We start from the raw sequence: 25,032 nt of genomic DNA, 5'->3' as shown, positions 1-25,032 counted from the left end.
GAACCAAGAGATATTTTGTAGTGGGATTCATGGTGTCGTTGAAAGTAAACAAAGCAGTTGTAAATTTTCAACCAATATCAGACAGAATATGTTACTTGAGAGTAAGAGGAAAGTGTAGGAAGATAAGTATCATTAATGTACATGCGCCCACGGAAGATAAAGACTTAGAAACTAAAACAGAGTTCTATGAAAAGCTAAGCACCCTAATAGGATAGGACAGGACATAATGCGCACAGGACCAATTACTATGTCATGGATGATGACAGTAGCTATGTCATGGATGATGTTATTAGTGATTGTATCAACAATTGCACTTTTTTCATTCCTTCTATTAAAAGATATGTAGATGATTTAGTTTTGGCACTTCCTAAACACAAAATTCATGAAACAGTTAACATTTTTAACAATCATAATCAACATATACTGTTTACAGTTGAGGAAGAGGTGGATAATTCTCTACCATTCCTTGACATGAGAATTGTAAGAACTACAGACAATGTGTTGAAAACTAGATGGTTCAGAAAACCCATATGTAGTAATAGATTTATAAGCTATTATTCACATCATCCAAATAAGATAAAAATGAACCTTATAACAGGATTAAAAGAACGTGTTTTCTCGAAGGCTTTCCCATCCAGATTATCTAGAAGAAGATCTTCAGTTGTTAAAAAATATTTTAATTGAGAACTCTTATCCTCCAGATATGCTACATAGGATGCTTTGTTCTAATATTTTTAATATAAATAACTTAACACCATTTTTTGCTAAATGTCAGAACATTGTATCCAATAATCAGAACACCATTCTAATTATCATTCACTACCTTTTATACCATCATTAACACCTAAATTAATACAAACACTAAAGGTTATTGACAATATAAAAATAGCAACAAAGAACATCAAAACTATTTCATCTTTATATTCCAAAACTAAGTATCCCATAGAAAAATTAGATAAAACAAATGTAGTATACAGCATTAGTTGTACTCAGTGTGAAGCTGTGTATGTTGGTGAGACCGGAAGGAATTTGATATTCCATATACTTGTTACATTGTTTAGACATCTATCAATGATGAATAAATCTTTTTTATTACTAAATAAAAATTTTATTTTTTGGCAATATAATTGTCAAAAATAAAAATTGTAAGTTGGCATTCATGACATTGAGGCTTATTTGTAATTGGTCGCTATTCTAACTTATTTATAAATTCAATTATTTTTGTTAAAAAAGTTTTCAAAATTACTAAATTTAGAGAAAAACTCATTAGATATTTTCTAAAATAGTTTTTAAGATGTTTAGCAGTTTGGATTTACTAACAAAACTAATTTTATGTGGTGAGTTAAAATTTATTTTTCTACACTTGAGTGCAAAATAATTGACTCAAAATTATTTTGCGAAAGTATGTCTCCTGTTTCAATCTAAAAAGTGTAAATTTAAAAATATTTAGTGTACAATCATTAACCTCATTATTGAGTTTTAAAAAAGTTTTATTTTTTGGTGAATCCGATGACTTATTGCAAGTAAATAATGCAACACTTAGAGAGGGGGTCAGAATTTGACTCATTGAAATCGACACCCATCGACTTAACAGGTTCGGTTAACATCGTACGTATCAATTTCTATAGCAACCCACTAATACATCAGTCTCTAAGTTCGTAACTGCATTACAAATGGATACCACATCCGTCAAAGCAGTTCAAGCAGTAGCATCATTATGAGAAGGCCTGAGTCAGAGGGCCGTGGCAAATCGACTAAATTTAAGCCAATCTGCTGTGTCCCGAGTGTATCGTCGGTACCAAGATACTGGTGATTATGTCCGCCACTAAGGAGGAGGCCGTAAACGAATAACAACGGAGAGAGACGATCGATTTCTTGTATCGAAATCCCTGAGAAATCGACATTTAACTGGTGCTAATCTCAAAGAGCTTAGAGAGGTCCGAAGTGTAGTTACCAGTGTTTGGACAGTCAGAATGAGATTGAAGGCAGCCGACCTGACACCAAAAAGAGCAGCTACGAGTCAAAAGCTAACTGCAGTCCAGAAGAAAAGGCGATTAGAATTTGCTCGAGAACATCTGGACTGGGATGACTATCAATGGAGTCAGGTATTATTCTCCGACGAAAGTAGGAATACCTACATGGCAACGACAAGAGGCGTCGAGTCTATATAAGGCCAGAAAAGCGATTTGCTCAATGTTGTATACGAGAAATTGTGTCATATGGAGACGGTTCTTGTATGTTTTGGGCAGGCATTTCCATGGATGAAAAAACCGAGTTGGTTTTCGTGCCTGGTGGAGGACTTTGAGAAGTTTTAACGGCGGATCGTTATATCAGAGACATTTTGGAGGAACATGTGGTTCCATACGCGGGATTTATTGGTGATGCCATTATTTTAATGCACGATAAGGCACGATGCCATACCACACGAGTCACCACCACCTATCTGACTGAGATCGGTATACCTACAATAAATTGGTCTGCGTTGAGCGCGGACATAAATCCAATAGAGCATGTTTGGGATGAGTTTAAACGGAGGGTCCAGAATATAAATCATGCACCAAAGAGCATAATGGAATCGAGAGCTGAGCTTAATGATGAATGGGAAGCAATGCCTCAAGAATTTATTATAAAAGTCATCCGATCCATGCGAAATGGATTGGAAAGTATAATTAGGAGTAGGGGTGATAATATCAAATACTGAAACATAAAGAAATTCATTTTTTAATTGATGGTTTTTCTGTTCATAACAATCATAACGTCTTTCTTCCGTTAGTTCCAATGATAAATATTTAGGAAACTCTGTTCGTATTGCATATTGTTTTTATAATGCGTCTTCTAAATAATGCAATAGCAGTTTTTGTAAGTTCAATAATAAAGTTATTGTTTGCACATTACATCTTTTTATTTTCATACTTCTTACATTGAAACACAAGGTGTAATCTCAAATATCACTTTTGAGTCGATTGTTTTGCACTCAAGTGTAGTTTCACTTTGTAAGATTTTTTGTATTTTTTTTAGAAGCTCTTGATAAATATACGAAAATGGTTGTGTTTCGATTTAATTTGAGTCTCTTACCACTCCCTAACACGTGTTTCTGGGTCTACCCGTCATCAGAGAGAGTTTGTAAGAACACTCAAACCAAATCAAAACGCACCGACTACTCTGGCAATTATAGAAAAAATAATTACCAGAGTATGCTACTAGATATGCTCTTGATAAAGATTGTAAACACAATTGAAAGCTTGACATAAAGAATAGTTTACCAATAGCCCTTTTATTGACTTATAGCCCTTATATTGAGTAAGAATTTTATTTATGTTTGATTTCTTACACAATTTGAACATCATCATCATCATGCAACCTCTTCTGTCCACTGCTGGACATTTCTGCTGGTCTCTCCCATTTTTCGTCACTCTTCACGGTTCTGTGCTTCGTGTTGCCATTTCTCCGATATTCGTCTAATGTCGTCCATCCAGCGTGTTGGTGGTCGTCCTCTGCTGCATATGTCTTCTCGTGCGCGCCAGTTAATTAGTTTTCTGGTCCATCTTGTGTCTTTCAGTCTCGCTATATGAAAGCGAGATGAGCATGATTCACTCAGCATGACTTGCCCAATTCCATTTCAGCTTGGCTATACGTTCGACGACATCACTGATACCTGTTCTTTTCCTAAGTTTCTTAAGGAAAATTAAGAATTGCCTTAAGTTTGATTTCTTACACAATTTGAACACAATACTTTATATATGAATAAATTGTATTTACAAATACATATTAAATTTATTTTATTAGCTTTAAAAACTAATTGTTATTCTGTATTGTGATTGTGCTATGCCAAAACAACTAATTAGTCTGTAGAAAGCTGATAAGCTTTAATAGATTATTTTGAACAAGAAATAATGGCGGGACGTTTATACTATTCATGCTCTAAAAGAGGTAAGTTTAAAATTTAGTCTAATTTTGTATTAAAATCCACAAGGAAACAAAGTTCCTGTATTTGGCTGTATACCATATATTAAAAATTTTGAATAAAATCCTTTATAAAAAGGTATATAAAAAAAGGTATTTTTATATACCTTTTTATAAAGGATTTTATTCAAAATTTGTATTAAAATGTTTTCTTATGTATTTTAGTGTGTTGCAGTAGTCCTAAAACTAAGTGTATCTACTGTTAATAATATCTCTTAAGCTGTTAAAAATAATTAACTTTTAAAATCAATTTTAAAATTTTGAAAGTGTGATTATTTTCTTTATTTTAAAAATCCAATTGTGTAGTGTATTGTATTCTTAAATAGTTGACATTTTAAAAATTCCTCACTTATTAACTATTCTGATATTTTGGCAATGCTGTGGGGTTCTGACGTCGTAAATCTTGAATGATGTGCACTCTTTTTTATATGAAAAATTCTATACATACCTGCATATTGCATACATTTCATACTTAGTGTAATCATGCACAGATAATGTAATTTGTTTTTTTAACAAAATTATTAATAGTTACACTACTATATTATTGACATAAAATTCCCTAATAGACTACAAGTCCATGGGACATTTTTAAGGGGTCATTTGACTCAGCATGAATCACATAAAAATCAATACTGCAATATGCAGTAACAACTTTAGAAACTATGCCGTCAATTTTTATCGGTATAGATGGCTACACCGGTATGGTAAACTTACCACTCAAGGGGGGGGTATTTTGGTCAAAAATTTTTGTACGACCTAACGCCGTAAAAAATATTGGTACCGGTAGCAGGGACAATTTGTGGTTTCCGGAAAATTTTGACCCCATTTTCGGCAATGTGATACAGTAACAGTACGGCATTCATTCACATATTTTCGGATCGTTGTTTAGATTACTTTTTTGCAGTTTTGTATATATCGGCTGATACAGGGGTGAAAAATCGAGAGCGCAACCCTTGATTTTGACCGCCATTCGTTGAGGTCACTGAAAAATGTACGGCATCAATTCCAAATTATGCGTAAGAGAATTTAAAATTTAGAAATATACCGTCTAAAAGTTATGGTTCTTGGAAATGTTTATAAACAGTTATCTGTAGGTATTTGGGAATACAATTGTTGTTATATCGGCAAGAAAAAATATATCACTGTACGGCATGTCCAAAAAATTTACAACTTTATGCAACTAAATTTAAATTAGTGAGTCTCGTTTTGAATGGGATAAAATTTTCCAAAAATTGTCCCTGCTACTGGTACCAATATTTTCGTACGGCATGAGGTCGCAGGTCATTATTTTTATATTACCTACCTACCTACAAGTTATAAATGCCGTACAAATATATTTGACCAAAATGGTCTCTCTCCTCCCCCCGCTGAAGTGGTATGTTTACCTTACCTGTCTAGTCACCTGTGCTGATAAAAATTAACCGCATAGTTTCTCAAGTTATTATATATTCTAGTATTGATCTATATGTGAATCATGCTGGGTCAAATAATCCCTTAAAAATGCCCCATGTGTTTGTATTCTATAAACCCATATACATATAGGCATATATACTATGTACTATTATTACGTATATTCGGTTCACTTATTTTTACTAGCCACCCATGATTGGATATTAATATGAATAAGCGAGTTTGACTGTGTTCCGCTATTACCAGGGACGTCCTGTAGGAATAGATACTTCCTTTTCCTCCTCACAATCTACGCCACTGTCGTAATAACCATTTCAGCATTTTTTATTCTTCGTTACTTTTTACGTATATATCATCCGTTTGTCTCATTGCGAAAGAGTAAGTAGTTTTCAAATTATATTCGTTTAAAGGTAATGTTTAAAATACATAATCTTATTTTATTGCTAACATCCATTTCACACGAGTCATAACTATGCACTAATAAAGTTATACAATTAAGTAGATTCAGTCAATTCCATTTCAAATGATTTTTTCATACTAATGTTTTGTGTTCATAAAAAATCAGAACTATGATTTTTATTATACTAAAACAATTTTTCTTGCTAACTCTTCGCATCGAGCTTGTTCGGGAATCCTATTTCTTTATTTTATATTGAATATTATTATAATATTTAATTTATTTTGGGTAGAATAAGTTTTAGATCCTTAATAATTATATTTTCTTGAAATGATGCAGAATAACCTTATATGCTTATTGGTCTCATTTCATTCAAAAGCGCGATATAATATGATTTTACTTCCACACACACAATCGTTCATATATCCAAATGGGCATGCTCCAATAAGTAGATTTTAACCGACAAGCCTTCAACGAAAACGGTAAGAATTCGGGACCTTACGTATCTGGCGGTACCGTCTCGTATCCAATAGGAATTTCATGGAAGGAATCCATTGAAGTGATTGAGCGGTGATGAATTGAGTAATCACATTTGGGTCTGCATAATTAACCAAATCCTAAAGAACACCAATTTAAGGTAAGCGATTTTGTGCATAACTTTTAGAACCATATTATTTGAAATTCAATCTTAAATTTACCAATTCGTTTTCATATTTCTTACAATTACTATTCACTTTTGGTCCTTCTCAGCCGATTGAGCTTAATTCTATTAATTTTAAATATAATCTTATTTATGCATCATTTTAAAATCTTATAAACTTCAATAAAGGCAACCATATTGTCTTTTTATATTAACAGGAAGTTTTTTGTATTTAAAAAAAACTGGACAATACTAAAACGACTCGATTGTGGAACGTAAATTCTCGAACGTATTTTTGAATCGAGAAATTGAACGGTATGCAGCGGTCTGTCTCTCTTTGCACTTCTATTCTTAGCGTTAATTATTATTATCGGTTACTTTTTACCTTGTTGGGATCGTGTTAATTAGGTTAGTTTATTGTTTATTTTTAATTTAAGTAAATAAAGTTACTTGTTATTATTCGCTTATTTATAACAAAACATTAATTATTTAATTGACGTTTATTATTTAATACCACTTGTGTCTTTGATTACTTATTTTTTTTATTTGCTATTTATAATACATCACTTAGGTTCAAACTTAAATTTATTTTATTGTGACAAATCAATCACATTTAAATAATTTTATTAGAATATTTGATAAATTAACTTCATAAAATGTCTGATAAATTAACAAAAGCCAATTTAAAGCGAACTACCGCTTTTAAAAGATTACAGGAAACTTATGAATGTGGTATTAGTGTTGCTAATGACGAATCTTTAAAACCTCTATTTCTTGCTAACACTGTCATTTCGTTAATCAATAATGATGAATTTTCTTCCTATGATGAGATGAGATTAAATGCTGATAAAGCCTTTTATGGAGTTTTATCACTAAAACATGATTTTTTTATTGAATGACTCATCTCAGTCGGCAAACATGTCTACTGTAGATAATCCTAATTCTTCTAACCGTAAAAGCGTCGTAAACCTTCCAAAACTTTCGTTACCTCGTTTCGAAGGCAATTATCGATTATCGATATTATCGATTTTCCTACTTTTTATGATCTGTTTAACAGTCTAATCCACAATAATACTGACATCTAATATTGAAAAGTTTCAGTATCTTCTTACTTCTTTGGGTAAAGAACCCCTAGGTTTAATCAAAGGTATTCCTCTTACTGAGTGCAATTATATTGTGGCATATGAAAAACTGGAAAACGATATCAAAATAAACGTATCTTAACTAGTCATTATTACAATGAAATTTTTAATGCTTCCTCAATTTCAAAGGCAAATTCTTTTGAACTAAGAAAACTTTTAAGTATCTTTTCGAAAAATGTGGCTGCTCTCAGGGTAATGAAGCTGCCTGTAAATCATTGGAATTTTTTGCTATTTAACATGCTCCTTAATAAATTAGATTCAAAAACCAGAACCGATTTTAAACTGAAACATAGCCTTAGCCAGGAATTGCCAACTTATAGACAATTAATCTCGTTTTTAGATAGGCAATGCATCGCACTGGAGTCTGTTCAGTATACTGCTTCTTCATCTAATTCATATAATCCAAAGAGTACAATAAAACAGTTTAACAATAAAAAACCCTTATCTAGTTTTCTGGTGGAATCCAGCCCAAATACAGTGGAGCAGTCTAAGTGCATCTTATGTTCTTCGCCTCATGCCTTATATAAGTGTGGAATATTTCTTTCTAAATCCCCTCAAGAGAGGTTTTCTATTGCTAAGCAACATAAACTTTGCGTTAATTGTTTAGTTTCGCCGCACTCTATGAGGAATTGTGGATCATCTCATAAATGTCGTGTTTGCAAATTTCCACATCATGCTACATTGCACTTTGATAAAAAATCGAACCATACAGCTTATTGTAAAAACAACATTTTATATTAATTTTAGTTTATTTTTCGTTCTTACAAATATTAAATTGTATCTTATGCGACAGGCTGTACTTTTTGCCTGCAGCGTGTTTGTGCCATAAAATTCTTAGAAGGGCCTCCTTGGGTAAAACTGACGCCGATCGGTAGACAAGATAAGGTTTGGTTCAAGCCAAAAAAGAATTGCAGATGTGATTAGTGTCTCAAGTTAACAGCCGAAGGTATCGGCTGTGTGCTGGTACTCGGTACGCTATAATCTCTTACTCTCAAAAGTGCGGTGAAAAAGGTGCATTTAGTTTTCTCTATAGTCGCGCGCCCATAAAACGCCGGTATAATAATGAACAATGTGGTAAAGCAAACTCTCTTTATTTAGTAATAGTGCTTTTGTAAATATTCTCGTTATTAAATGTGTAGTATCGAGTAATTACGCTTATTTTTCTCTAAGTACAAACCCCTATAAAACCAAACACATACTGAACCATCGCCGTGAAGTCTGCTTGCATATATCGAAGGAAACTCTTGTACAGTCCATGGTCCTAACATATTTGGTACTGTACACGCACGGGGAAAGGAATTTAATAAGCTTTATCCCGAACAATTGGTGGAAATTAGTCAAAATTCCAACACAGCTTCTGAGTAGAATTCAAACGTTCAGGTTACTTATTCCAATCCCTTTGTGGAGCCGTTAGGTAATTGCAACCCTTCTACTAGTTCTTTTATTACCAATACCCTTGTAAATACTTACATCAGTTCTGACTGTATTACAAGCACCTTATCACTTCCTCAATCAACTCTTTTATTGTCAACCAGGGAAGCTGAAATAAAGGATATTCGAGGTAACTTTACCACAATCCGCATTCTACTTGATACCGGTTCTATGGCGAATTTTATTTCTGAATCTTGTGTTCAACGTCTTGGACTTTCAAAAAGAAATTTTTCGATTCCTGTTGAAGGTCTCAATGGAATATCATTGGCTGCAAACAGTGGTATAGTGCAGTGCACAATGAAACCGTGTGGGCAGATCGATCCAACATTTTCATTTGAAGCTATTGTTTTTCCTAAAGTATGTTCAAGTCAGCCAAAATTCCAAATTAATCCTTCTGAGTTGACACATCTTCAAACCTTTTTAATGATTCTTCTATGGATACTCTTATTAATTGTCATATATCTCTTGAAACAAACATCGACATGCAATTAAGAAAATTTTGGGAGCTTGAGGAGATTTCCAAATCATTACCTTTTTCCTATGAAGATAAAAAATGTGAAGAAATATATAAGTCTTAGATCCACTATTTCAAATGCAGTTCAAATATATTAAATTGTATGATCCGTTTTAAATTCGTTCAATATGTATATAAATATATGTATATATATATATATATATATATATATATATATATATATATATATATATATATATATATATATATATATATACATCCCGCTATCATTTAGAGCTCTTTTCACGTTGCAGTAATTTAGCATCACCAAGAAATGCTAACATTTTCTATTTATAAGTCGTGTATATTCATTTGGTGCACCTTTGTAGGCTTGGCACCGTTGTCGGTTTTTCAATAATCCGATTTTTTTATATATTAAATTGTTTACATCAAACCATCATTGTAACCTCGGGATGTAAAATTACTGTATTTGGTATCATTTTAAAGCCAATAGATGTTGCCAGTGTTAATACTTAGAATAATATTTGAAAACATATCGATCGGTTTGGATCAAGTTCAAATTAATAAAGACATGGAACCTATCTGGCGGCCGGCTGGTTTCAGCCGGCTGGGGTCAACCAACAAGTTTTTTATATCAACGTTCAATTGTTTTTATTTAAGTTAGATATTTTTTCCCAGAGAGTTGTGTAGGGGAATATTTTACATATTTCAATTTCCAAGCTGTTTAATCGAAGCTATCAGTGAATAGTTTAAGATAAATATTAGGTTTTTATGGGATTAAGTCAAAAAATGTTTGATATTTTGATTTCCATTCAGGAAATCGTTCTCAAAAAACGTTTTTTGTACAAAATGTGTAATACACATTTTTACATAATTTGTACAATAAACAAGGTTAAATATTGGAAATCGTATCGTTAAATATTAGTTAATTAAAAATGTAATTTTCATCTCAATATCGACCAATAATTGTGGCTTAATCACAAAAAAATAATATTTGACTTTGACCATGCCATAAGAAAGTAGTTCACGGAACCTCGCTAAATAGTTTAAAAAATCTTATACAGAAATTTAAATTCTTAATAGTATGAGGGATAGCCGACGAAAAATTCGTAAAGACGTACAGTTGATTTTGCTTTGTTTTTTTAAACAATCTTAAAAGGCCAAAAAAATAATTTTTTGCTTAAACTCTAAGATATTATGTTTATGTTAATAACTTTGTTTTTTGCCTAACGACAGATAATATAGCTACTTGAAATTATGGCAATTGATGAGTTATTAAAGTGTGCTGAATATCAAGCAGATCAAAAAATATTTTACAATTTATTCAATTTGTTTATCACAGAAAGCGATTACTTAAACAACTGTACTTGTCCAAACAGTATGACTCTACAAGTATTTTGTAACTTGCAATCGATTCTTTGCGCTTTCAGTTTTAGGGTATATTAAAAAACTTTAACATATTATTAAATTTTTTATTAAAAATCAGTTTGAATAGGGGACTTTTTAGCAATTATCTAGTCAAGTCAACACTATTATAGAAGTTACCCATACTTTTCCAGTAGTCATTCAGACGGTTCATCTTAATTGTCCCCATATGGAACATAAGCCCGAGAAAAGTCTTAAATTCTGTTTGTGTTGTCTCTTTCCAAAACGCAATCCTCGATTTTTCTGAACGACTTTTTGCAAATATTTCGTCAGAGTCAATCAGAGTCATTTCGACCATTCATTTAATCTACATAGTCCTCGCCAGATGCTTCTAACAATGATTGTAATTCAGCAGTGGTCAATCTACGTTTATGTTCACATCTAGCTTTTTTAGATGTCGAAGGCATATTATTTACATCCATTTTTTTATAAATACTATAACTCACTTTTACGGAGGTAATTAACAATAAAAACGTTCTACTAGAAACTATCAACTTACGACTTCCAGTTTTGCCATCACATTCTTCAGAGTATGTTTTAACTTTTCTATCGGCCTTTCTACTAGTCACACTTCTTAAAATTTTGTAACAACTTGTACACTTTGTTCTCTTTGTATTATCTACATCGCTTTGCCTGAAATGGTATTTTTGGGTGTAACTGGTCGTGAGGGTTACAACATTTCTTTATTTGCAAATGCCTTCGCGAACTCCAGTCTCAACTCAAGGATAGGTTGTCGCTTTTTTCACGTTTTCTATTATTTAGCAAATAAGCATTGACTTCTGCGGTATTAAATATTAATTCCACTGCCACTTTCCGGTACCACTTCAGAATTTTGCGTATTTGGCTTTGTTAAGATGCCATTTGATCGCTAAAATCAACACTCTTTTTCACCAAGTTATAATCAAGAATAGTTTGTGGTTTTAACACTTGTGTATAATTTTTCTTTTCACCTGAATAAACCAAGATACAACTATTATGTTTAAGCCCCCTTTCAGACGAGGATACTGTATCCGAGATACGCGTATCCGAGACGCAGATATTACATAGACTCAAATGGAGCTTTTCAGACGGGACGCGCGAGGGATACAGTATGTGAGATACCGAATTCAGTATCTCGGACCCTCCTGTCGCCGACGACTGAATGCGTATCCCAGATACAGAAGAAACATTACGTTAAATGAACGCTTTCAGACACGAATACTTTTGCACCATATTCCATAGACGCGCGATTTTCTGTCGAATAATTGTGAATAAGCAACGAAAGAAAGACGGTGTTTTCTGAATATAGTTATACGTTCCCTTGGTTTCTCTTAATTCTACAATAGGATGAGCCCACAAATTACGTCGTCTTTTCAGTTTCTTTTTCTTTTTATTTAATATGTACCACAGCATAACATACTCTTCTACATCCATACTCCAAAAATATAACCGCACTGCACTGCTACTATTTTCATACTGACGAGCATGCCCGTGAATCCGATACAGTCGCCATCGAAAATTCTGTATCTCGCATACAGTATCTCGGATACAGTATCCTCGTCTGAAAGGGGGCTAAATGTTGTAAGGATTAAAACTGGTCTTTTGTCGACCCATTTTATCACTTGCCAAATCAATAATGGGGTTAAGTTTCATCGTAAGTAACCGGTTGCAACTTTTTAATCGAGATTTTGGTTTTACATGTTTTTCTAGTAGAACATCTGCACATGAATAATTCGTTTCTTGAACAATGATTTCAATTCATCGACCAATATTCTAAAATAAGGTGTGTTTACGTCGTCCGGAATATTATAAACTAGTTCTCTTTCACAAAGCATTGGAAATATGGTTTACATTCTATAATTCTATATTTAGAAAAATCTTTTACTGCAACTCTTGATCGACCTAAACTAAATTAATACACAAAACAAATCATCTATTTTTTTTATAGAAATGCAGATTCCTGTATTATCAATGCGGCATGAGTCAATGGTGTCTCGTATATCCGGACCTCTTATCGCATTACAAACATAATTCTTAATTAGCAGTACGGTACAAGATACATTTAATAGGTCGTGTAATCTTAAAGCCGTAATAAGACCATAAGACCGTATGTTATAAATAAATATATCCCTATAAGAATTATCTTGAAAGATGAGAAAAATACAACAAAAAAGTACAATATTAAGTGTTATTTAAAAAATGGCAAGTCATTCACGGGCGTACAGTTAAAAACAAAAGTTTTCAGTGTTCTGTTGCTTGATTATTATTATCTGGTATTCTGAAAATGTTGACATTTTTTCCTGATCTGATCTTCCTCAACTAACGTCATCTTTCTTAATTGGTGGGTTGTGTTGTTCAGGTCTCTTTAAGTATTTTTGTTGCTATCCATCTGAATGACCTTCTTTAGACAATGTACTAATGTAGTGTTCAAATGTGACATTGCGTGCATCATGTAGCGCTGATCTTAATTGTCTGATTAGTCGATTATATCTGTGTTTGTCATTAAGATTTCGGTTTCTTGGCCATCTACCTCTTGCTCATCATTTTTCGACTATTAGTTGTATAATATAATTCGGAGTGTTATTTGTGTTTTCTTGATTTGGAATTGTTGATCGTGCACCTCCATATGAAATAGTAGAAGATGAAAACGGCAGCATATTTATCCATAAAAAAAGGAAACGCGATAAAGATATCTGAAACAACTGTTTTATGTTATAAGAGATGAAATAGTCCGAAATTACCAAAACAGTTGAACAGGGCACCATAAAGAGGAAGTAGAATTAGTTATGAAACAGCTTGAATGGGGAAAAATAGTAAGCTTAGAGCAAATACCAGCAGGACTTATTCAACCGAGGAAAAAAATTAAATGGATAACAATATTCACTCCATTTACAGAAATCATGTTTAAAAAACGTATCGAATGCACTGTATATACTAATCCAAGTCGTCAACATATTTGTTGTTGCAGTTATGTATTAGGATCAACTTAAAGGTTATGCACGACTCCCTTTGTATACTCATTGTATTTTATTTGTTAAATCCTTTCATTTGAGACACTGTACGTTACGATTGAACTTATAGAAACGAAGATATATAACTAAGGCCTTTTTGACATGCTACTATATTTGATTTTTCTGTCTTATTGTATTTTATTGGTTAAATCCTATCATTTGAGGGGCTGTACGTCGCGACTGGACCAATTGGAGCGAAGATACAATAGGTAGTTGCAATATATCATAACCCGTTACTTTTAAGCAAACAGGATGCCAGAATGATTTATATATATATATATATATATATATATATATATATATATATATATATATATATATATATACAGTAGACTCCCTCTATAACGAGAACTGAAATGGCAGACTAATTACCTCGTTATAAGCGGATCTCGTTATATCCAACAACAATAATATTGTGCATACATATGAATATGTAGTTTTCTAAAACATTAACTTTCTATAGTGAAGCCATTAGGAGCAATATAAGATGCTAATAAATATTGTTTGAATGGCGTTTTTAAAACAAAGTTCTTTACTTTTATTGTCAATGAAATGCATTAAAACAAAAAAGAGTTGTTTACTTTTACTGTCAATGATATATGTTAAAACAAAAAATCTGTATTCTGTAAATATGTATAAAGCGTATAAAGTTATTTTGTCATTTTTGACTGCTTTAAATTGTCCAGTATTCTATCTATCATATTTTCTAAAGATGTGAAACAGTTTTATGCTTCTTCATTTGCGTTTTGTCCTTGGATAAAGTTTCTGACAACCTTTAAAACACTTTCCACATCTTGTCTATTAGGACCCATATTATTAGGTGTGAATGGTCAACCCAATACAATGACACTTGTGAATCATAAATTTTACATTTCCGACTAAGAATCATAAATTGTAAGAAGTTTATTGCGGGCGGCCCGCAGTTAAAAAGGGTATTTATTTATAGCTACGGCCGGGCCAAAACGTAAAAAACACGTTTTGCAATCTTATTTTCTCTCGTTATAAGCAAATTTACCTCGCTATAAAGGGTTATAGTTCAATAGAAATTTCACGGGACATCTAATGTACCTCGTTATAAGCGAAACCTCGTAATAACCGTGTTCGTTATAAAGGGAGTATACTGTATATATATATTCTTAAATTTAGTATTTCGTTGTGGGTAATATTATATTCAACAGCTATGCCAAATTTCTGATGCTAAAATGATTGATAATGAAACTGGGATATACATTTTCATGTATATAATGGCAGCGAGTAAACGGTAAAACCCTGAACTAAATATATATAATATTTTCACTGTACCATCATTTTAGACTTAAACATTTTTTGGAATAAACTTATATAACTTAGTAAGGGATAAAAAGAGAAAGCGGATATATATATATATATATATATATATATATATATATATATATATATATATATATATATATATATATACTCGCGATCATAAAATCCGGGTCACCTTGAAAATTTCAAGTTTCTAGAATATTTTTGCCTCTGGTGCAGTAATAACCTTTTTTTTAGGCTAACGTATTTTTTATTTGTCATCAATTTTTGTTTTGAAAGAAAAAAAAACGGTTTTTTATTGTTTGCAGAAAACAAACCAAATTGTTGATAAAACAGGCATACGAAAAAAATGGAAAATACAAAACGTGGTAAAAAGTCAGTGAAATTTCAATGAGTAATATCGTGTATTGCCTCCACTTGCTCTAATGACCTCTTGCAGACGACGGGGCATACTCTCAATTTTTCTCCGGATTACATGTTATGGTATGTTATTCAACTCTCTCACTAACAGATCCTTAAGCTCCTGTCCCTTGTTAGGAGGAGATGTTAGGGGTTGAATACGTTTTTTCAAATCGTCCCAGATATGTTCGATAGGATTCAGGTCCGGAGACCCAGCTGGCCAGGGTAACCTTGTAATTCCAACCTCGTCCAAGTATTGCATACTGATCGTGGCAACGTGCGTTCGCGCGTTGTTCTGAATAAAAACGACGTTATCTCCAAGCCTTGCCATGGTATGCATAACATGTTCTTCCAGAATTTCCGTAATGTCTCTTCGTGCAGTTAAGGACCCATTTTCGATGAAGGGTAATTCTGTGCGGAAGTCGGAAGATACACCTCCCCAAGCCATGACTGAGCCTCCACCAAATGGCATTCTTGGAGCAATGCAAGCTTGTGAAAATCATTCACCGGTTCTCCTCCAAACTCTTACACATCCATCGGATCCAGTTAGGCAGAAACGGGATTCATCTGAGAATAACTCTTTGCTCCAATCGTTAATTCCCCAATGCGCGTATTGTCGAGCAAAAGCTAGTCGTGCAACTCGATGCGCATTACCCGAGATGATAGTCCAAAAGAACGAAGTCTTCTCCTGACTGTTGCAACGCTAACATTGCGATTTCGTACTTCCTGTAGACGATTTCGATGCATAATCGCAGTTGAGGTCCGGTTTTGTAAAGCCTGAAACACAAGAAAACGGTCATCTCGTACCGTGGTCATTCTTCTTCGTCCAGAGCCAGGTCGTCTGGATAGCAAACCCTTCTCCTGAAAGCGTTGAAGCACTCGTTGAACCGTAGAAAGGCTTACGCCAACAGTTCTTGCGACTTGCCGTTGAGTGTGACCGTCTTTCACAAGCGCAACAATTTGTGCCGTTTCAACAACAGTCAAGGGTATTTTTGGCAAAAAATAAACAATAATAAACACTAATAATGGCACTAATAAACACTAATGGTGGCAATAATAAACGTTTGTTCGTTGCGTTTGAACAGAAAGTCGAAGCACAAATGAGACATTTAAAACAAGCGGCAGTTACAGGTACCGTTCATTTTGGGAAGTGTGCGCTTTCCCGCGAAATCGGCACCATTGAAATTCTTTGTTGCAAAGGAAACCGCTAAGCCGACAACAATTCCCAGAAACATGCATTAGTTTGTATTTGTTTTATTATTATTTACGATAAAGCCCGTTAAAAATGAAATATCGGTGATTTTCAAGGTGACCCGGATTTTATGATCGCGAGTGTATATGTATAAATATATATATAAATAAATAATGGATATTATTGACTGTCGATATAAACAAACAACACAGTTTATTAGGGTTGCAGTCAGAAGGTTTGGCCGGGATGTTATAGAAACACTCTTTTGACTTTTGGTCTAGCTTTCGGAATTGTTTTATTCCTTCTTCAAGACACTGTAATTAGGAGAATGTTAAAATATTGTGTCAAATTGTCAGTGCAACTTACTAGTCGTTGAGATTTTATATAAAGCTATGACACTCAACATTAATAACACACATATAACATATAACATAAAATAATGAACACATTCTCATAAGTTCATCCAAAACAAAGTTACATAGTATGGGGGATATTTTGCTGCCCATTGGAGTGCCAAAGATTTGTTTAAAAAAATTACCATTGAACAAAAAGATGTTAGAGTCAAAAATGAATATGAAATCATCTAAACTGATCTTGGTATGCGGAGAGATGCTGTTCCAGTTATTTTTGATGCTCTTGAGAATAGCATCTAGTGGTATATTTGTAAATAGTAACACAACATCTAAACTAATCAATATATAATTATTCGGAACATTATTAATGAAGTTACTAAAAGTGAAAAAATCTCTAATATAGAATTCATTGGGTTCGTTGTAGGAAATTGTGAGGATATCTGTAAGGTGTTTAGCAAGTTTACTATTAGGAGCATCAATGGAAGAGACAATAGGCCTCATTGAAAAAGTGGGTGTGTGAACTTTAGGGAGTGTATAAAACCTGGGTGCAACTGCATTGTAAATTTTCAAAGATTTTGCAACTTCTGTTGGTATGAATTCGGAAGAAGCTAAATCCGAAACCAGCTTGTTCGCCTTTTGTTGGAGGGTGCACACCGGACTGTTCTTAAGTTTGATGTAACATTAAATAGGCAGTATTTAAAACGTTTATCTGCAGAATACAAATACCGAACATCTCACACAAAATACTGAACTAGTCTTCAGAACACCTGAAGCATGTTTAAAATTTCTTTAAATTATTCCCATTAGAAAATTATTCCCATTAGAAAAAATAATTTCACGCCGCCTATGTGTAAATCTTTTGTTAAAAGCCGTAAAAATAACCCAACATCAACGAGCAATTTGTTACGCCTTTTTTTAACAAGGAAATGACTTTGCCAAATGTTCCCTGTTTTCTTTATCTAGTCTTTGCTAAATAGAAATCTTTCCTAGTAACAAAGGAATCAGTGCCTATTGTGAAATCTCCGTCCTACCTTCTCAGAAAACCAGAAGAGTTGTTTTTCGGAGAAAGTATAATCCCTGTCGGGAGAGGGTGATTATGTTACAAAAATGATCACAGTAGCCCTGTTATTGAATATCAATTTCGCGTGGCACCCAGTAGCAATACTCCCACCCCGTTTTTATCTTTAGCTCGCTCAAGTTCAGAATTCATTTTCATTTTCGAGTTGGTTCCAGTAGCAAGCGGTTTGTCTCCATCACACGGCGGTAAGTGTATTTTCAATTCACCCTTATCTCTATAAAATATCTTTACACAGTGAGTCCTATATTAACTACTTTCTCTTTTGTCCAACAGACGTGTTCCAATTCAAAGGAACGAGGTCACTTCTGTTTGCCGATTAACCATTAGCCATTAACGATTATCCATTAGCCATTATTCAATATTCACTATTCATTGTGCATTATTCATCATTCATCTCTACTACCGATTACTACCTGTGCTATTCCTGTTTGGCTGTCTACCTTCTCGTCTGCCGAAATCAAATCGAGGGATTACGGATTGAAAACCGTAATTCGTTGCTGTACCTACCTGTTGCTGAGGACCAAGTGTCAAGTGACTTTATTGAAGGCCTAACGCCACTATCTGTATCCACCTGTGGCATATTAATTGTGAGTAGTAAATTTTATTGACTAAAGCTCAACTTTGATACCTAAACCGTAAGAATTTCATTTATAACGTTCAGTTTAGTGACCTTGCTGTTTATGGTTAAACGTAACGAACTATTATGAGTTTGAACCTACGATATAATATATGTATAAATTACGGACCATTTCTTTTATATTAATGTAGGGTATATTTATGTTAAATTTCATATATAAATTTGAGGTGATCACATTCAATAAAAAAATTTTTGTTAAACGTTTAAGTGTTCTCAAGGCATAATAATAATTTGTTTGGCGAATATTGACTATTATAATGTTCCTTGTTTTCTTCTATTCTTGAGAATACTACATTATGCAGAATTATTTTCCAAAAAAGGTATTTTTTGTTTTTATTCGATTATAAATTAATCAATCACTTATCTCGTGTCACCTAACTGTGCTGTAAAGATTGTTATAGTGTATTTTTTTTATATACCTCAATATAATTTTGTTGACGAACTTTTTGCTTTTTATTTTTATTGTTATGATATGAATATATATTATTGTGCATGGTGTATCTCTTTCAGTCATTTTTACTGATTTATATTATTTGTTTTATCGTATAATTAGTGTATATGTGTCGAAATATTAAGTGTGTACTGCACGAACAAAATACCTTTTCTCTCACGGTTTATTTTATTCTCGCGTATCTTAACTGTATATTATCTTTCTCGTTATCGTATTCTCTATGTCTTAAGGTTTCCCTGTTCCTCTAAAAATAGGGTGGTGCCCAAATAATTCCCTTCTCTATCTTCCAAATTCTCGTCTCTTATCTTCTAACTTCTCGTCTCTTATCTTCTAACTTCTCGTCTCTGTATCTTCAGTACTTCTCTAACTTATTCTTTATATTTGAGCTGTAATAAGAGCCCCGACCAAGATAACTCTACCAGACTGAAGCCCGAGCCTAGTACCGTTCTTTGTGTAACCTCTAATCTGTCCTCAAAGAGGGTACACACCAATTGAAATCCAATGAGATCTATATTGCGTAAATTTGCAACACAAATATATCTTTTAATCAAAATATTTTTAAAACCTTCAAGCTTCTTTTCGTAATTACATCGATAGTAAACAATTTTCCCGTATTTTCTTTTGAGTATTGTTTTAAATTTCAGTATCAGTAAATTTTTACCTACCTGTTTGAACATCCTTGGTTGAGAAAATAAAGATCCTTAACTAGTAAACTGAAGAAAGGAATAACGATCCTCTGTCGTTGATCCGTAGCTCCTTCGCTCCTCCACATTGCTGCCTTTAGAGTACTCCTGTAACTACTGAAGTTACTACTGGGATCCATCTGGTGCTCCAAAATTGCAAACTTGCCAGAATGAATTTTGCTCCACTAAAAATAAATAATTAAATTACACGTTTCACCTACATCTTGTAATTAGCTACGTTATAATCTAATCAAAAATAGAAAAAAGTTAACTTGTTTGTTTTATTTTAGGTATCTGAACTTATTATAAAGGCAGTGTATACCGTATGATAAACATATCAACTCAAAAAGAAGAGCTAAATTGGTATATTGTATATAAATAAATACTAAAATTCTAGTTTAGCATTTAATTAATAAAAATTCTAACGTCCGCCTTTGGTTATTTGTCAAAAAAATTGACGTTTGTCAATTCTCTAGTTGTTTTTAGTTTGGAAAAGCGTTTATAGCTCAATATTTAGTTTCTGTTTCTGCTTAGTTTAGTCAATTCTCTATTTATTTTTAGTTTGCAAACGCGTTTATACATGAATATTTAGTTTCTGTTTCTGCTTAGTTTAAGTCAATTCGTTTGGTCAAGTTAATTATTGTTTAACTAGACGTTTACATGTTTACAAAGGCAAAAAGTACGTACTGTAGCCGACAAAGTAGCAGCTGTGTTAATAATTGGTGAATGTGGAAATAATTTAATTGAGCGGAACGTCTTTTTATTGAGAGGTACCCCGATCGCCCTACATATTTCTTCTTACCTATTTCTTCTACAGCCCAAGTTGCATCTATCTATGGAATCAGTCAAAAACAGTACACCAAGTGTTGGCTGAAAACAAATTTCATCCATACAAATTAAAAATTGTGCAACAACTTTCAGATGATGACTCCGACCGAAAATTATAATTTTGTGAAAATGTGTCCAATAAAATATACCAACAGCCCGATTACATAAAAACAATTTGTTTTAGTGACGAAAGTACTTTTTCTCTCAATGGAAATGTTGAAAAACACACACAATGTGAGCTATTAACCCCAAGCCCAAATAAATGTTTGTGCAGGTATTTTGGGAAACCACATATTTGGGTCTGTTTTGTGTATCTGGAGATGTTAATACTTGAAATTCTGGAGGATAATCCAGATGAATTCGGCAACTTGTAAATAACGTTTTAACAAGATGGTGCTCCTGCACACCATTATGGTGCAGTAAGACGTTACCTAGATCAGGAATATCATGGTAGATGGATTGGACGACGAGGTACGATAGAATGGCTAGCTCGGTCACCGGACCTCACACCATTAGATTTTTTTCTGTGGGGATACTTGAAATCTAAAGTTTACGCTACAGCACCCGACAATATTGACATTTTTAAACAATGAATTGTTAAAGAATGGAGGGCAATTTCCCCCGACACATTTGAACGAGTACGGCAAGAGTTTAGAAATAGGATGCGCATTACTATCAGGAAGTAGATGGAGCACATTTTGAACACTTAGTATAAGAACTAATTTTTAAATATTTATTAATTAAATGAGAAGCTACAATTTTAGTAGTTATTTAATTTATTTATCAAAATGAGCTTAAACTCAAACAAAATTATTATGACTGAATAGGTATTTTCAATACCTTTCAAACGAGGTATCACTTGTCATAAGATCACCGTTCAAAAGATACGAGGGTGGAACGGACTTTTGACTAGCACTATATATATATATATATATATATATATGTATATATATATATATATATATATATATATATATATATATATATATATATATATATATATATATATATATATATATATAGAATCAAATATTCAAATCTGAAAAAAAAAACGATAATTATCTTACGAGAGAAAATTTATAAATATTTATGATGATGTGAAGCCACTTTTCGCTCAGTTCTACATTAGTAGAGGAATGGTAAGATGAAATAAACGAAAAGCAAAATATAACATAGATATTCTATTATGAACAAACAGAGAGTCATAGCGGAATAAAAGCAAAATAAAAAGCAAAATTCATGGGATTTAAACACTCGTGATTTAAACACACACTAGCAATACGATAATGGAAGAAATAAAAAAAAAGACAAAAATTAAAACTGCAACCAAAAATATGATCTTAGCTTCAAAAGAACTACACACCCGTGAACCAATGGCCGAAACAGCAGCATAGAACATTAAAACTGCTTGAAACTAATACGCAAAATACTTTTTAACTTAAAGCTTCTTGAGGGAATAAAACTATAAGATCAATAATAAGTATTGTTCTGAAGCTATTTTCTTGTGGCATTTTAAAGTAATTACTATTTACATGGGAACAAGCCACGATTAAAGGTTAAATTACGTTTATTGACGTTTCAATTTCCACTTCTGAAATCGTTCTCAAAATACAAAAATACAGTAAATTTACTAATGTTTGTATTTTGAGAACGATTTCCAAAGTGGAAATTGAAACGTCAATAAACGTAATTTAACCTTTAATTGTGGCTTATTCCCATTTAAATAGTAGTTACAATAATAAGTAATAACCACTGGAAATTGTAGGTATATAAGTGTTACTTTTACCTTATAACTATATAATATAGTTATAAAGTTATAAGTCTAAAATCCACTGATATCATTTGAGAAAGTTTCTACAGTTTTTATCATTTGATCTAGGTGGTTTCGAGTGGAAGCCATTAATTTCAAATCATCCATATACAACAGATGATTAAGCTTCGCTACAACAGTATTGTTACTTTTGATGGTAAAACCTGAGTCAGTGGAGTTCAGTAGCTGAGATAGTGGGTTCATCGCTAAACGGAACCAAAGTGGACTCAACGAGTCCCCCTGGAAAAGGCCCCGGTTAATTGAGATATCTTCAGTTTCGAATTATTTTCACCAGGTATTTGAAGGTGAATTTTAGTCTTCCACTCCGTCATTATATATTTTAAAAGGTCACTATATTATTATCGACTTTATATATCTTTAATATATCTATAAGCCATTCATGCGGCACTGAATCAAAGGCCATCCTTTAGTCAATGAAGGCAGTAAATAGGTTCCTTTTTTGGTGTATGCCTGGTTAGAAATGACTGAGTCGATAATAAGTTGTTCTTTGCAATCCATGGAACCCTTAGCGCATCCTTTCTGTTGAGACTCTATGATATTGTTTATTGTTTATTGAGCACAGTGTTGGTAGGTACGCCGGGCTACACAGGATGTGACCAATTTGTACAAAGTTGGAAGTTAAGTAATTGGGCAGTACTTAGTTGGATCTTGGGTGTTATTTTGATATCTGGTATTAGATAAGTGGTTCCCTTGTAACGAGTCCGTTACTTAAAGAACCATTTACCTTTTTGTCACTGGAATCCTTTAATTTAATTATAAATTAAATTTATTTTTGAAATATTCTTAAACCAAATATTTAAAACTCCAGTAAATTTTATTTTCGAAAGTTGGCATTAAATCCCGCCCTCTGTCTAAGACTCTGAAAGTACATCGTCGTGACAGCCGTAGCACCGTCAGATCGCCACTTGTGGCTGGAATCTCGTCGAGTGAACATCGTTTGTTCAAGGCGGCTGTAGGTGCCATTTTCATGAATTGGGTTTAAGTTTATTTTTTATTTTGTGGAAAAGCTGTTGTGTTGGAAGAAGCCATTTGTTATTTAGTTGTTTTTTTTTGTGAAAGTACTTTAATTTTGGACCACCTCAGCCGGTAAGCTTAAAGTTATAAATAAATTATGTGTAAAAACATGTCATATCATCCGCCATTGTTAGTGAAATTCAAATCTATTTTAATCCTCTCTCGATATATATTCTTATCTATCTATCTATCTATTCTATCTTATATATGTCCTATTTCACTTATTTCATTAATACCTAAACATATTACAAGTATTAGATTTTATCATTATCTCAAACTTTATTTCTTTCCAAAGATGAAAACCAACAATTATCTATTTCAATTCCATACCGTTTAAACCGGCTAATATTTCTTTTTTTTTCTATTCTATAATATATATAGACCATGCTTTCCGAAAACCTATCTATTTAATATATCCTATAAAACATTGTCATACCATCCCAAGGTTATTTTTTACAGAAAAACAGTATAGTTTTTATTTCAATTTAAAGCAACTTGTTGACCTTTCTTGGTTTTTCTTTACTTTCTTGTATGAACAAAGGACTTGGAGTAACACAACTGTTTTTTTAGCCTACTTACGGATTTCAGTGCAAGTCAGGGAAGAATACTTATTTTTTTTTATGGAGAATTTATTAAGACAAGGGGAAGAGGAATTTTAAGTTTATGGGTTTTATGAAGAAGAATTTAATGGACTCGGTTTAAAGTACCTTTTTTTATATGGAATCCAGGTTTGGAGTAAATTTACCCACCTGCAACTAGTTCTTTACCAGAGGACCTTCCAGGGAAACCGGCAGGAAGAACTTAGTTTTATCTTTTTGTTTTTTGTTTAAATATCTTTAATAACATTACGTCCTCTTCAAGGTTTTAACTTTTATATCATTAATAATAATTACATTTACTTTTCCTAAAACAATAGTCAGTACAATTTAATTAAATTATTTATTGTCTACCAAGGGATGAGATTTTGAATCTCCCTTGAATCTCTCTTCATCAGGTTATCGTGTGCACACATATCCGGAGAGTTTCATTTCATTTCATTTCAAACTTAAACATTTATTAAACGAAAACTAAACTATTATATTAGTGAGTAGTATTTTATATTTATATTATCTTATATTTTATTTTATATTATTTATACATAATTATTGAGTATAACCTCTGTCAAAATTTAACATTATTAGGTACGTTAGGGGGGAAATTGTTTATTGGGATTTTACTGTAAATATAGATAAGTTAATTGTATATAAGATGGGTGATGGGTTTAAAATAGTCTGTACATAAAATTGGTGTTTATTAAAGTTGGGTTAAAACAATTCAATATTTCAATTAGTATCTATCTTTCATATTTCAGCAATACAAGATATCTCGGAAGAAAACATTTAACTTCCTGGCGCCCAAACATT

The 25,032-nt window shown here is 32.7% G+C and overlaps 1 protein-coding gene across 5 annotated transcripts in view; it reads right to left on the bottom strand.

The window, feature by feature from the left end:
* LOC140443479 (ras-GEF domain-containing family member 1B-like) overlaps positions 1 to 25,032 on the bottom strand; it is a 1,395,894-nt gene that overhangs the window by 46,692 nt on the left and 1,324,170 nt on the right. For 4 of the 5 annotated variants that reach the window (XM_072534788.1, XM_072534789.1, XM_072534784.1 and 1 more), the window contains one exon: positions 19,939 to 20,141. The exons of the other annotated variant lie outside the window; for it this stretch is intronic. In XM_072534788.1, coding sequence (XP_072390889.1) covers positions 19,939 to 20,141 — 203 coding nt within the window. The remainder of the gene's footprint in view (positions 1 to 19,938; positions 20,142 to 25,032) is intronic. 5 annotated transcript variants of the gene reach the window in all.

This window comes from Diabrotica undecimpunctata, chromosome 6 (assembly GCF_040954645.1).
Source record: "Diabrotica undecimpunctata isolate CICGRU chromosome 6, icDiaUnde3, whole genome shotgun sequence".
Classification (NCBI taxonomy): domain Eukaryota; kingdom Metazoa; phylum Arthropoda; class Insecta; order Coleoptera; family Chrysomelidae; genus Diabrotica; species Diabrotica undecimpunctata.
This window is presented reverse-complemented; position numbering and strand designations above follow the sequence as displayed.